This window comes from Pelodiscus sinensis, chromosome 6 (genome assembly GCF_052426305.1).
Source record: "Pelodiscus sinensis isolate ZL-2025 chromosome 6, ASM5242630v1, whole genome shotgun sequence".
Taxonomy (NCBI): domain Eukaryota; kingdom Metazoa; phylum Chordata; order Testudines; family Trionychidae; genus Pelodiscus; species Pelodiscus sinensis.
Genome location: NC_143057.1, coordinates 30,492,806 through 30,508,622, shown reverse-complemented (window position 1 = coordinate 30,508,622; position 15,817 = coordinate 30,492,806). Strand labels below are relative to the sequence as shown.

Below are 15,817 nucleotides of genomic sequence, written 5' to 3'. Positions count from 1 at the left end.
GAGCTGAAATCACTGGTTTGGCTGGGAGCCAGACCCATTGCAGCCAGTGGAGCGGTTGGAGGGAATGACCGGCTGGCAGGAGCGGCCAGCGGACTACAGGGCTACAGGGCCAGCTGTTCTTCTGCAAAAACTTGCTGGCTGTCTACACTGCTCAAGCGTTCTTCCAGAAGTAAATTTAGAGTACAGCGTTGGAAAACAGGGCTTCTTCCGGAAGAGTTATTCCTTTCCCCACAAGGAATAAGCCCTCTTGCACAAGAGCTCTTCCAGAAGAGGCCAGTGTAGACAAGCAACATGAATTTCTTGCGCAAGAAGCCCCTATGGTTAGAATGCCCATCAGAGCTTTCTTGCACAAGAGAGCATCTACACTGCCATGGATGCTCTTGTGCAAAAGCACATGGCAGTGTAGACACTCTCCTGTGGAAATGGTTTTGCACAAGAACTCTTCCACAAAAGAGTTCTTGCGCAAGAAGCTGCCAGTGTAGACGTAGCCCAGGAGTATCACAAAGGTGGCCTAGCCTCAGGCTCAAGGAGTGGAGTCATCTGGATGATGTGTCAGGTCTGCACTGACTGGACAGAGCTGTAAGTGGGGCATCTGAAGTGAGGTACAGAGAAAGTTTGGGTAAGTGAACTCTGTTGTGGTATTTTCCCAGGATAATGCCATGTGACTTCTCTCTCTTCCATTAAGTTTCTTTTCTTCACTCAGACTCTGTGCTTGCAAGTGGGGAAGCATTGACCCTCAGAGGCGCCCAGGTGTGTGTGAATTTCCCAGGCAACTGGGTGGGGGCTCGAGCCGGTTCTGTGTGAGATGGACCCCTAAGCTATGTCTACACTGGCGGCTTCTTGAGAAAGAACTCTTGCACAAGAAAACGTCCACACTGCCATGTGCGAGCTGTGCTTTTGCACAAGAGCATCCATGGCCATGTGGACGCTCTCTTGCGCAAAAAAGCTCTGATGGCCATTTTAGCCATAGGGCTTTCTTGCGCAAGAAATCCCTGCTGAGTGTCCACACTGCCCTCTTGTGCGAGAGCTCTTGTGCAAGGGGGCTTACACCTGTTAAAAAAGAACATAGCTCTTGCGCAAGAAGCCCTCTCTTACAATGATGTCCTGTACCTCTTCTTGCGCAAGAGCATGTGGGCAGTGTGGACGCTTTCCGGAAGAACAGCCATTCTTGCACAATAACCCACCAGTGTAGACATAGCCCTAGATATTGAACCCGGCCCTGGTTGCTGCCAGGCCTACCCGGCAGAAGGGTTACATGTGTAACAGCAGGGCTGGGTCCTAGAGAGGGCCGAATGCGGTGCCTGAAGTGCAGTCTGAGGGAGGGGATTGGCTGCTGAGGTCTTTGGGAAGGGAAGGGGAGGCGGTAGGGATGGAAGAGCAAATCAGGCATAGGGGCACCAGTTTAATAATCCCGCCTAGGGCACCATAAATCCTAAAGACGGCCCTGCACATGTGACTATGACTCATAGTGGGTTGTACAATTCACCAGTGATTATTCTCAGTCATACTTCCTTTTTCATGATGGATTTTTTGCTTTGTACACTACATAGCCCATTCCAATGGTCTCAGCAGTTACAAAACTGTGCAGGTGGTCAAGGACAGATCCCCTTCCTCTTCCACACATGTACCATGGAAGAGGGGAGACAGAGGTTGTGGTTTCCTTCCCTAGTTCAATACCTCAGCTCCCTAACCATGTAGGTAGCCTAGCTATCCCAGCCTGTTCTTCTGGCTTCCCCTGCTCACTGGCAACCTGGACTCCAGTGCTGGCTCTCTAAACTAGGGGTGGGGAACCTCAGGCCCAGAGGTCAAATGCAGCCCTCAGCTTGCCTGGATCTGGCCCCTGAGGCTCAGGGCTCCATCCCTAGCATTGGAGAGCCTACACCTACTGCAGGACAGGAGTACACAAAATCTACTAGCCTGGGCCTGCCTAGGCTCTGGTGTGTAAGGGGAACATGGGGAATGTCTTTCTCCTTCTCAGTCAGGGCCACATCAGTAGGGTTGGGGTTTTTTTGTTGTTGTTTTTTTGTTTTTTTGTTTTTGGCTTCTCACTTGTGTGCAGCCCCTGGCTGATTTTTATGTGGGTCAGTGGCTCCCAACCCAAAAAAGGTTCCTGCTCTTAAATTTGCCCCTATTCTTCTACACTTGTGCCTTATTCTATAAAACCAGTGATTGGAGCAGGAACTACAGGTTGTACCTACCTAAACCGGGAGACGCTGGTCCAGCAACATTCATGGTCCAGCAGGACCACGGATGATCCTGGACCAGAGAGCCCAGGGACAGGGAGGCCAGAGGTGGGCTAGTAGCCCTGTGGCAGGGGGCTAAAGAGGCATGGGGAACACAGTGGCAGGGGGTCAGGTGATGCAGTCAGGAGCCCCACAGTAAGGCACTCTGGCAGCACAGGTTGCTCTGGTGGTATGGCCAGGAGCCCTGTGGCAAGGGGATCTGGCAGTGAGGTCCTGGAGGAAAGGGGCTCGGTTGCATGGCTGGGAGCCCTGGGGCTGAGAGGTTCAGGCAGGGCTGGCTGAAAGCATGGGAGGGACATCTGGGGGCAGAAGCAGAGCTGGCGTGGGGTTGGGAGACCGATGGCAGGGGCAAATTTCCCTGTTTGGGACTGGTCAGGTCCCAAGGGTGCCAGACCATGGAAGTGCAACCTGTATAATCCAATTAACTTCCCTTTGTGCTGAATGGTCCAGAGCAAGCAGCAGCTGCAGCCATGCTCCAGCAGGACAGGAAGACTAAACAAAATGCTGGGCTCTTGGCTGCAGCTAAATAATTAATGATGTATGCAGAATTCTATGTCGTCTTGGGAAAATGATGCATTCCACACTCGCATTATCACTGAGGCCATGTCTGCACTATGGGTGCAACAATGGCTATGAGGCTGTAGCTATGCCATTATATCCCTGTAGTATACATGCAGATAACAAGAAGGGAAGGGGTTTTTCCACTGTGGTGGGAACTCCGCCTTCCTGAGAGGTGGTAACTGGATAGATCAAAACATTCTACCATTGACCTAGCTGCATCCCTATCAGGAGTTACATCAGCATAGCTGCAGCACTCAGGTTTATTTTTCAAACTCCCAAGTGCCATAGTTACACCAACCTAAATTTTAAGTGTAGACCAGGTCTAAGTCTATGGGTCCCAGACTAAGGATGACTCAGGCAGTTTGCACTTCTCAGAACCATTATTTCAGGCTCTTTGCAAACTCAGGCATGTTTACATTTAGTTCACATTTCCAAGGTTATCATCACAACCATGAAAACTTGAAATTTCACTTTTTAAAAATGGAAACTGAGACTCTAAAGCACAATTCTACAGCAACAGGTGACTTCTGTGAAAAATTCTATGATGACTAAAGATACGGGGCCTTGGCAACATGCAGTGTTTTGTACTATTTTTCCTGTTAAATATTTGCCTAAATATATAAGTGCCCTATGACCAAATTATCACTAATGTGGTAACCTTTCCTCTCCTGCATTTAAATTCTCACTCTTAATATTACATTAATGTAGTTATTGACACTTACTCGTTCTTAAATCCAGAGTAGCCCCAAATGTAGATGAGGGTAATAATGAAACAGTTTATGGAAATGTGTATATGGTCAGTGAAAGAAAATAAAAGGAAGGTATGTATCAGACCAGAACGTCATTATTATTAACTTGAAGGTTTACCCGGTGTTGCTTGGGTCCTTAACTCAAATAATTTTTGTTTTTCTTTATTTAAATAATTGCTCTGAGGTGGGGCTGGAGATAAGGGGTTCACTAGCTCAGCCCTCTCTCGCCGCAGCAGTTTGGGGTCAGGTAAGAAGCAACTCTCCATGCCTCCTGCAGCTCCAGCAGGCACAGCCAGGGAACGGTGAATGTCTCCCAGGCTAGGGCAGGTCCAGGTTCACCTGCCCCCTACACTCCACAGCCAAAGTGGGGAATGCAGCAAACTGTGAGCTTTCCCCTTGCTCCCTGATGAAGTGGAACAGCCAGCAATGTTCCTGTATGAATTGGAGGGGGAGCTTTACCCAACAAAGGGTGCCTGGCTCGGGGCTAGAGCAGTCCTGGATGGGGGCAGGAGTGGGGAGCGGGAGGGTATACCAGCCAGTCTCTTTCCCCTGTCTGGTGATTCTGTATCTTTACTGTGTGGATGTATGAGAAACAATCCCATTTTGGTCACATCCTGTTTTCCTGGCACAGCAAACCCTTACTTTGGTTGAAGTTATGATAAAAGGAAACGGCATACTGAATTTGGCGGTCTTTGCTCTTACCATTTAGGAGGAGTTCTTAAAGAGACAGACAGACACCCTGACAGAGAGAGATGCATGCAAACATGCACGGTCAGAAAAAAATGATATAGCAGATTATTATCTGTAGCATCATGATGTGCTGAGGCCCCAAACAGTATCATGGCCCCAATGAGGCAGGAACTATTTATACATGTCACAAATAAAGTGCTTCTGCAGTGGTTTCCCAATTGTAATCTTCTCAGAAATGTGCTAATAAGAGGATCTAGACTTATTTTTTAAACAGTGATATTAATGCTTGTAATAAAGACTAGACTGACCCCACCAGTCATCACAAAAAGCAATGGAAACTTCCCACCAGCATTTGGTAATATCCTTCAATTCTGACCAAAAGGGACCACTTCTACATGGAAGAGGAATCTATATATCATTCCCTTCTTGGCTTTTCTCCTACTACAGATAACAACAATTAACAGCAACTATGACTCTGTTTGTGATGAGATACCGGTCTACTAGAAGTGGATTGATACTGCCACCCTAGAGCAAGAGGTTTTGATCCCTTTTAGCCACTATTGAGCTCACTGATCTCAAAGTGGCAACCTAGACATGAAAGGCACCATAGCCCAATCCCACAAGTCATCCAGTTCTTCTGTCTTCAAAATACTGCTTTAATCACAGGGGAATTGGGTCTATTTAACAGAAACAGAAAGAAAACAAGGAACATTCTTTTGAGGTTCATAATTGGACTTTTTATGTTTTCTTAAATTACTGACATTTCTATTCCTCAAGAAAACTAAACGCCTTGTGATACACTAGTGAAATATAACTGTGTGTATTTTAGTGTGTTGAAAATTATACAGGATCAACGAAGGAGTGGATTTAAAATCCTATCTTTAGTAAGAATAGAATACTTATATAAAAATGGAAGTGTAATAACCACTGAATTTATATCAGAAATATGTTTTTCCTAAAAAAACTATTTACCTGGGTCTCATGAAGTATAATCAGACTTCTGATTTAATATACTAAATGGAAACCATTAATATTATGCAATATCTGTTTCAAAATCATTAGGTAATATTTACAGAGGAAAACAGAATCCTCTCAGAGAACTTGTTTTTATATCCCTGAAATATCTAAAGTCATAGAAACCATAAAGATAGGAGACCTTGTCTCTAACCAGCAGTGAACAACTTCTGAGTATGAATCATAGTCTTTTGCTATTGACTTAGAATTCAAGTCCAGTCATTGCCCACTAGTCTCAAGAATCTCGAAGATACCAGCCTCCTGTAAAAATATGAGCTTATTTCAGTTGAGCAAGCAGCTTTAGTTTACACCAGAGTTTTCAAAGCTGTAAATGTCAAACAACATGCAAGTCACAGTTCCCATCCTGCAAGGTGCTGATCAGCTTCTGAGAGGTACAAAGGGAACTGAATTCTAAAAATTTACTGTGCTTGAGGACACCAAGACACTTAGAAGATCACTGGAGGCACTCAGCATCTTGCGAGCTCAGACTGCGAATTTTCATAATTAAACTTTTTCCTACTAAACATGCTCAAAACAAATACAAACACATGCAACAGGAATTCAACCCATGTGTGTTACACTTCTCAAAAGCCAAGCCAGTCAACGATAATCAAAATGACCACCTGCTCACTTCAATATTTTGGCAAGTAGAACAAGAATTGAAATGCTAGTGAGGCTCTAATAGTCATGGCTCTCAAGTCACTTACTCAATAATTAACATTTTCATTCTTATTTAGAAAGCTTCTCCATCTTTCTTCCATCTTCTCTTTTCTCCTTCAGTGGGATTTTAATTTGGAGAGACACTATCTTTATTGACAGGCTTGGCAAAATAATATTTTTATCATTTCAATTGATATCAATGTTTATTTTAAAGCATTCTTTTAGATTGTCAATTTAAATTGTCATAGTTGTAAAAATTGCAGAATTTAAGCATTTTGGGGTCAGACAATAATTGTTGACATTGAGATTCAAAAGTTAAAGATTTAAAATGCTTAAATCACAAACTGTCAGCATCAAATATTGAAACACACAAAATAAATATCCCTAAATCAGACTCTAGTAAGTTCTCTCAGAGTCGCATTTTGCTTTCTTTGTTCCGACATTGAACTCAATATTAATCATAGTAATATTATCGTAATATGGTTATGGCATAATTATGATGCATTTTGTATAAAATAAGCCATGGGAGGTATCATTGGAAAGTTATGATTTGTGACTATGATTATCCTATTTACATGCATGTATAATTTTTGTATCTGAAGTAAGGAATATTGACTAGGGATCTGTATTTCAAATGGATTTACTTTGGAAAATACTGACAGCCAACCTTTCAGGTACAACAAAGAAGAAGCCAAAGACGGCTGATGGTCCATTAGCAAAGACCATGGACTATGGAATAGCTTAACCTTCCAGTGAGCATTTTGGCCAGCTTGACATGAATGACTGCTATAACACTGCAAAGACACACGTGACCAGGCCAAATGATTCTGAACTCCATCTTGGGATGTCTGTATTTTTCCACAAACTGGTCTGGCATCTATGTTTCAAAATAAAGGTTTCCTGCCATATGCTAAAGCTATATAAGGCAAGGAGTGACCTCATCTGCAGTTCGTCACTGCCCACCCAAGAAGACTGCTGTAAACACCTGACAAACAAAGGCCGAACTGGGGGAATTGCTGGATCCAGGCTAATTTCTAGCCTGTGTATGAAGACCTGAGAAACCCAAAATATAAAGCTAATGCAGCTTGTGCCTTAAGAATCTACAAGTCTGCCTGTATCATCACAGTTAGGGTGGGAATCTGCTATTCAAATCCAATCTAGCATATTAAATTCAGTTTGCATTGTGTTTATTTGCCAGGTAATCTGCCTTGATCTGTTTTCTATCCTTTATAATCACTCAAAATCTATTTTTTCTAGTTAATAAATATATTCAATCTAAACCAGTGAGTTTGGAGTGAAGTGACTAGAAATCGTAGCTCAAGGGGCAAAGGCTGTTGCATATTCCTCTCCACACTGGTGTGGGTGGGAATGAACTCCGTGAGCTTATGCTGTACAGCAGAAGATGGTATAATTTGGGGTTTATAGTCCAGAAGAGTTGTGTGCCCAGGGAGCTGCGTATTGCCTTGGCTGTATTCTTTCTACTGTTGGTTCATGCAGACAGCCTGCAGCTGGTATGAGCCCGCCTACATGAACGATTGTGGAAACGTAAGATCAGGAGCATGTCACAGCAGCACAGTGCAAGGGGACCCCAGGAACCCGTCCCATTTGCTTCTCTGTACATTTCTGGCACATCTACACAGCAGGGCTAAAGCCAAAATAAGCTACTCAATTTGACCTATGTCAATTGTGTTGTTTAAGTCAAAATAGCTTATTTCAGCTTACGGTGCTGTCTACACAGCAGGAAGTCTGAATCAGAGCACTCTTCCCTTACTCCTCGTAAAATGAGGGTTACAGGAGTCAGAGTACGAAGTCCTCCAGCTCAACATTATTTTGACATTATGTCAAAATAACTGCTTGCTGTGTAAACAAGGACTATGTTATTTCGGAACAACATCAATTATTCTGAAATAATGCTGCTGTATAGACATAGCCTTGTATAATCATTGCAGCAAATATATATTTTGTTGGTTTGTGTATATACAGTGAAACTGATGTTTATTGTCATTAACCAATACAAATCTAACCCTTCCAAGTCTATTTGTAAGCTTATAGCTTTCATATAATGGACTTGTGGATAGGGCACTGGACTAGGAGTCAAGAGACCTACAGTTCTATTATAGTTCTGCCATTGATCTACTGAGTGACCTTGGGTAAGTCATTTCACCTTTGCTTCCCTACCTACTATGTGTCTTGAGGCATAAGTATGCTCTGAGATTTACTTAGGGTAGTGATCACTTACTCTATGTTGTTCACTAGAAAAAAAATATGTTAAAGTATCATCGTAATCCGGCAGTGCTGTTAACAACATTCTAAACAGAGTAACCATTAAACTGCAATTAAAACTTAGTAATGTTCAAGTCAACTGTTCCTCACTTTTAAAGTGCATAAAAATGGTCTTACCTCTCAGTACCTGAGTCTACAGCTGAAAGAGGGGGTAACTGTGATTGTGGGTTACAGGGACTACCCTGTATGTTATGCCCTGGAGAAAGGTGACTGGCAGGATGTGATGGTGTCCCAGCTGCAGCAGCTGTTCCACTCCGACTTGAGTGAGTACTGGAGAACATTGTAGCTGAAATCAGAAGGAGAGCAATATTCAGTGTCATGGTAAATCCACATTATTTCAATGATCAGTCAGCACTACCAGATAAGTGATCACTCTTTCTACAAATGATTTAATGCTAATTCTTCTAAGACAACTTTTGTTCAAGTCTTGCTTTCTGTTTGAAAAAAATGTCACTGGTTTAAAAAAGACATGTACTATCAAACATTTTATGGATATTGAGGAGGAACTAAGACAGTCTCATTGCTAGGGATTTCAACGTATAGTCGACTACTCACATTCCTCCCCCCTTGTTGCCTCTGTATCAGATGAAACAGGCATATGGGGAGGGGAGGAAGGAGGAGCCGGTGCTGGGGGGAGCTACTTAAAAGCTGGTTCCTCCCAGCACTGGCTCTGTGGTGCTGCCTGCCCCCCATCCCCTGCATTTCTGCCTCTATTAGGCAGCCTCTGTGCCCACCACAGGCAGAGGCTGCTTCTCAGTAGCAGCCCCTGTCCGTGGGGGGTCTGAGTTCCCCGCAAACAGCAGCTTCTCTGCATCTCCCGGTGAGCCTCTGTCCACAGCAAGCCTGGGCCCGATGCAGGCGGAAGCTGCTTTGCTGCCTGATCAAAGTTAAGCACAACATTTGAATATCATGACACTTAGTAAACATCTATGACAACAAACATTCTTCTTACCTCCAATCTACCAGAAAGCTAGATCTGCATAGAAACATTCTGAAAAAGGAACACTTCCAAAATAAAGCCTAAGTAAAAAGTATTATTCTTAAATAAATATTGTTTCTTCAATAAATATGAAAGTCAATACAGGCAGTCCCCGGGTTACATGGATCCGACTTACATCGGATCCCTACTTACAAACGGGGTGAGGCAACCCTGCACTAGCTGCTTCCCCCCAGCAGACCAGGGAGACGCGAAGCTAGTGCTTCTCCCCCCCCCCCCCCCAGCAGACCAGGGAGACGCGGAGCGGCTTTTCTCAGCAGACACCTCAGCTTGAGAATAAATGACTGAGGGAAATGAGGTGTGGGAGAATAAAACTGAGCTCTGGAGAAATTTTGGCTAGAGTTTCCCCTACAATATGTACCAGTTCCGACTTGCATACAAATTCAACTTAAGAACAAACCTACAGTCCCTATCTTGTACGTAACCCGGGGACTGCCTGTATTTTGTATATTAATTCAACATAAATAAAACCCTTCAAAAGAAATTCCCAGGAATAAATACCATGAGAAAGTTATTGCTCCCGGTGATCTTTAAGAAGCTCAAGTTACAGCATAGTTTCAGCTAGATAGCCTTTTGAATTTGAATGTGAACCTAAGATTGAGTTACACCTTTTTAGGGTATCTATTTTTTGGTAATTATATAGGAAAAAAATAATGCTGTCATTTTTGAAGTCTGATCACAAAAGGCTTATACCAATTTACCAACACTTAAAGATTATTCACGAGGTATATCTTTTCATGCAGACTTTTTCAGTGTAGAGCTGCGTTCTTATGTGTTATATTGACATGCAACAAAAAATGATGCGGATGAAGGTGAAAACAAACCTGGCTCATGAGCAAGAAAAAAAAAGAAATAGCATTTAAAAACATTATAGAACTTATGCTTTAAAAAAACCCCAATTCTTCACTTAATGGAGAAAGAACCCTATAATTTAAAGGAACATGTTTAAAATGCAGAATGGTCACCTTCCATCTTGCAAACTACCAGCTATCATGTAATTTATTACCATGGATTTGCTACTGTCAAATCTGGGCTCTGTCAATCTATTTCTGCCCCCAGAATGCCTGTTCTCCTACCCATGCCCACAAATATTTTGAGGCAGGGTTGAAAATACTTTCCACTTAGAAAAGACAGTATAAGCCTTTTGTTTTGTGGTTCTGCTGCAATTTAAGTTGCAAATTTGCTAATTGACTATTTAGCATTTTTTTTTAAATTACTGTATTTAACATTCCATTTGTATGCCGATTAATCAAATCATCCTCGTGAACATGATATTTGGGCATCAGAATAGAAAAACAGACGCGCTTCCACAAACTGGCTGTATTTGGCCACGTTTCTCCCTTCCCATTTCTATCTCCCTCCTTTCAGGTCACCTTTTTGTGTTTCTATGTTTAAAGGCCCAACTCCTTCTCAGAGGTATTTAGATGCCTAACTCCCATTTGATTTGAGGGTGTTAGGTGCCTAACTATGTTTGAAGATCTTGGTCAAAGTCCTTTATAAACAAATATTAATCTTCACAATCATTCGCGGTGCATGCGTTCCTGATACAACCATGAATGGTGAAATCCACAGATACTGAGGGTGAGGGAAAGCAGAGCAAGTCCTCTGAATCTCCTTGGTTTCTGGCCACTGTGATGAGTGCAGGGGATTGTAACCCTGCAACAGGCCCCCAGAATCCACATTCTCCAAGGTCAGGGAATGGGGTGCAATGGGGGAGACAGGGCAGGGCAGTGGCAGGGATTGAGGACGGGAGAGATCCATAAATACGTGAATAGCGATTCTGTGAATTGCAAGAGTCTCCTGTATCATTATCTCAATTGTACAGTTAGGGGAACTAGGCAGAGAGCTTAAGTAACTTTGCCAGTGCCACAGAAGAAGTCATTGGCAGAGGTGGAGTGAAAACTTAGGGCTTTCAATTCCCAGGCCTATGCCAAAATCACTAGACCATATCAAAGAAATCAAATAAAAACTAGTACCAGGAACTAAGATTTACTAACATAGCTTTCGACAGTGTTTTTTTGTTGCTTTTTTGCTTTTCTCTGATGTGTGTGTATGCCTGGCATATCTTTACTGAAGGTCTTAACACTCCCATGAGATTTGCAGGCAGTTCACAAGCTGAAAATAAACCCAAGCCTCCTTCTGTATTAATGATACTCCAGATCTCCTGGCCTAATGGTCACCAGGAAGTTGTAGTCTAGAATAAGCAGGAAAATTCCTACTTGTTATTAAAAAAACCTTCTGAAACTTGGTTTTATTGCCAGGTTTTGGCTGATTGGGTTTGAACTACTATTGTGTGGTAGTTGTGTTTTTTGTTGTTGTTCGTGTTTTTGTTTTTTGCTATTAGTACTAGGTGTTCCCTGTCAGAAGGTAGGCAATCTGGCACATTTTAATATTTAGCTCTGAGGTGAGTTCCCCACAGTTCTTGGCCCCCATGGCTCGTTCCCCATGGCTCCCATCGCCTGCAGTGAGTTCTCCATGGTTCCCAGCAGCTACAGTGAGATCCCCACGGCTCCCGGCCCTGTGGTTCCTAGCATTTGCCATGGTGCCAAGCATGGGTCTCTTGTACTGCTATTTGTAATACCATATTGAGAGGCTGCGTTTGTAGACCTGAGCTCTGAGACTTGCTGCCATAGGTTTCTGCTTGCCATGGACACATGAGTGGCAAAATAAAATCTGTCCAGTACGTACTGCAATAACGATAAAGCTACTGTGATACAATATGTAATATATCTACGATGTCTGAGGTGAGGTTAAAGGTCACTGTCTAGACCCTTCAGTGTTAGCAAAGGGTCACAGCTGGTTTGTTGGCTGGCAGGCATCTGTTATGTCTACTTTCTGATATTGCCAGTGATTGACAGCTGGAACAATTGATTAAGCACAGCAGACAAACTTATTGGAAATTCTTATTACTTTTGTGATTAAGAGACGCTGAAATCCCCAAAGTAATAAAGTTTGTGGTTCGGATTAAAACCTGAGGTTCTTGCTTCAACTGAAGGTCATTATATCATATCCTTGCCTGACTCTTATTTGTTCAGTGGACTGTAGTTTCTTTTCACTTTGGTTTTCTCTTGTCAGGAAGAAGGGAAATAGAAATAACACCGTTGTTGCATGTTACTTTACAGTGGTAATACTAATTCACCATTACACTTAACCTTTCTTTCTCTCACAGAAAATACATTGCCTTTAAATCAGGGGAAGGCAAGAAGTGGCCCACGGGCTGGGCACAGTTTGCCAGGGTTAGCCCCTAGTGGGCCACTGGACACTTTATTTACCTGTGTATCTGCAGGTACAGCTGCTCACAATTCACTGTCCTCAGCCAATGCAGGAAATGGTAGCCTGGCGCATGCCACTTCTTGCAGTTCCCAATGGTGAACTAAGGCCAATAGGAGCTGTGAGTGGCCGTACCTGTGGATGTGCAAGTAAGTAAAACATCCAGCAGCCCTTCAGGGGCTAACTCTGGCAAACCACATCCGGCCTCTGGGCTGCTTATTGCCCAGCCCTGTTCTATATAAATCCATGGTACACTCGCACCTTCAATATTGTGTGCATTCTGGTTGCTCCATCACAAAAAAAGATATATTGGAATTCAAAAAGGTACAGAGAGGGGCAACAAGAAATGATCAGGTGTATGAAATAGCTTCTACATGAGGAGAGACTATGAAGACTGGAACTTTTCCTCTTGGAAAAGATTTCATTAATGGTGTATATGATAACGATAAAGGTCTATAAAACATGAACAAAGCGGAGAAAACGAACAAGGAAGAGTTGTTTACTCCTTCACATAACACAAAAATCGGAGGTCATCCAATCAAATGAATAGACAGAATAGATAGCAGGTTTAAAACAAACAAAAGGAAGTACTACACACAGTGCACAGTCAATCTGTGGAACTCATTGTCAGGGATGTTGTGAAGGTCAAAACTATAACTGGGTTAAAAAAAGAACTAGGTTAATTCATGGGGGATAGATCCATCAATAGCTATTAGCCAAGATGATCAGGAATACAACATTGAACCCTCGGGCTATATCTACGCAGCAGCATTATTTGGGAATCAATAACGTGATTCCAAAATAACATAGTCCACGTCTACACACAAGCAGTTATTTCAACAATAATGTCAAAATAAAGTTGGGCTGGAGGATTTCTTACTCTGACTCCTGTAACCCTCATTGTGCGAGGAGTAAGGGAAGTCAGGGGAAGAGTGCTCCCTCTTGAAATAACTGCTGTGTAGACAGTGTCACGAGTTGAAATAAGCTATTTCGACGGAAGCTGCACAATTAGCATAGCTCATGTTGCGTAGCTTCTGAGTTTAGCCCTGCTGTGTAGATGTTCCCTGGATTTCCCCAAACCTTTAACTTCCAGAAGCTTGAACAAGATAACAGGAAGGGATCATTCAGTAACTAACCTGTTCTGATCATTCCTTCTGAAGAATCTGGCATTTCCCTTAGTTCAAAGGCAGGATACTGAGCTAGATGAACCATTAGTCTGACCCACTATGGCCATTCTTATATTCTTAAGCAAAGCACATAAAAAGTGTAATATTACCTAAAACAGTGGTTCACAACACTGTCTTCAGGGCAATGCTGCAAAAATCTTCCGTAAAAACTAAACTCTCATTACTACAATTCTGTCTTTCTGATGCAAAGAAAATCTTGTAAATGTGAACAGCTGCAGTAATTAGCTTGCTCCATTTTAGAGCACTGGAGAATGTGCAATTCGTGACATTTTCTGAGGGAATTTATAAATTATACATTTTGGTTTATTTTAAAATGTGAAACCACTGAATTTTTGCCACATATGGCACAACAAATTTAAAAATGAAAAAAATTCTATATTACAGCATTTAGGATTTTTTGGCCCAAGGGATTCTGGGATAGGAGGCACAACGTATTTTAGGATATAGGGTTGTAGTATAAATTCTGACTGATAATGTCATGATCCTTTGACTTTAAATAAATCAGAAAGATTAGGAATTTTAAAATGACCACATAGGCAAGATGCACAAAGTGGTATTTACACTTGGCATGCAATTCCTAACTCTGACAGGGCTGGACTAAGGGGTGGATGAGCTGGGCAGCTGTCCGGGGCACCAACCGATGGGGGGCGCCTGATGGCAACTGTAAGGGGCGCGCGGCGTCCCTTATAGCTGCCATCAGGTGCCGCACGCCCAGTTCCACAGCACCGGCCCCCCCCTATTACTTCCCCCCATGGCCACGGGGCGCTGCACAGCCAGGCAGCTGGCACCCCAGGAGAAACACGTGATCAGCGCCCCGCCTGCATGGCTGTCAATGGAGTGATGTCATCATTGGGCACCCCGTTGAAGGTGGTGCCCTAGACGATGGCTGTGTCAGCCTATAGTCATGGGCCGCCCCTGGGCTCCAGCCTTATTGGCCCTGGAGCATGTGGAGGGCAGTGCCTTACCCCGCCTAGAATACTAGACACCCATGAGAACACCCACTAGGTAAGATGCTTTCAGAACAATGCGCCATTAGGAAAAAACAATAGGCTTTTGAAGAATCTTACCTCCCACTTGGGGAGCATCCCCGAGAACAGGTCAGGTAGCCTGTAATTCATGGCTGCCTGTGAATGGAGTACGGGGGATTCCAAGCTGTAAGCCAGTGCAGCTTGCCTGTTAAGACTCTGCAGCCTGCTTATATCATCATTTTGGGGTCAGAATCCGCTATTCATGGCCAATTTATTCAGTGTATTAAGCTTAGTTTGCATTTTTCATTTCTAAGCCTGATCTGTTTGCTATCCAGTGACACATGAGGGCACATGCCCCCAAATGCTGTGGGCAGGAGGAGCAAGGGGCTAGCAGTTGACAGAGCCAGAGCCTCTGGGCAGCCTGGGAGACTAATGTGGGGGGGTCTGGTGCCTGCAGCAGAGGTGAGATCCCCACGCGTTCATCGGCAGCAGCAGGAGAAAGCAGAGCATTGTGGCCCTAGCCCACGCTGCTCCCACAGCTCCTGGCTGTGTCACTCAGGAAAGGGGGTGGGATGGTCCTCCATGCTCACCAGCGGGAAGCAGAGCAAAGCAGCTGGGAGCCAGGGGAGTGGAGCAGGCCAAGGCCACATTGCTCTGTTTTTTCCCACTGCTGCCAGTGAGTGGGGGGTGGGATCCTACCTGTACTGCAGACACCAGGCCCCCTGCCAGTCACCTGGGCTGTGTTGCTCAGGGAGGGGGCTCAGAGGATGAAGCAGGGTGGGAGTGGGGAAGAGCGGGGCAGATATGGAGCAAGGGCTGAGAGGTATGGCCAGGAAGAGGTGGGGCAGGAGTAGGGCCTGTGTGTGTGGTGGTGGTGGTGGTGGGGAGTTATTGTGGCTAGAGGTAGCATAGAGGTGAATGCGATGGTGGTGGTGGTGGTGGTGGTGAATTACATGACCCCTGCTGCTATCCTTTATAATCACTTAAAAACTATCCATTGTAGTTAATAAACTGATACTTGCTTTAACTAAGTGAGCCCTGGTCTACACTAACCCCCCCTTAGGTTGAATTTATAAGCAGAGCATCTACACAACCAAGCCTATTATTTCAAAATAAGAGGCTACTTATTTCAAAATCTGTACTTCTGCTTTTCTTGGTTAATAACGCTGAATTCAAAATAGTTAGTGTGGATGCT

The 15,817-nt window shown here is 43.8% G+C and overlaps 1 protein-coding gene across 2 annotated transcripts in view; it reads right to left on the bottom strand.

Annotated features, from left to right (window-relative positions):
- GLIS3 (GLIS family zinc finger 3) overlaps positions 1-15,817 on the bottom strand; it is a 299,994-nt gene that overhangs the window by 53,769 nt on the left and 230,408 nt on the right. For both annotated transcript variants that reach the window (XM_006115134.5, XM_025180729.3), the window contains one exon: positions 8,318-8,486. In XM_006115134.5, coding sequence (XP_006115196.3) covers positions 8,318-8,486 — 169 coding nt within the window. The remainder of the gene's footprint in view (positions 1-8,317; positions 8,487-15,817) is intronic.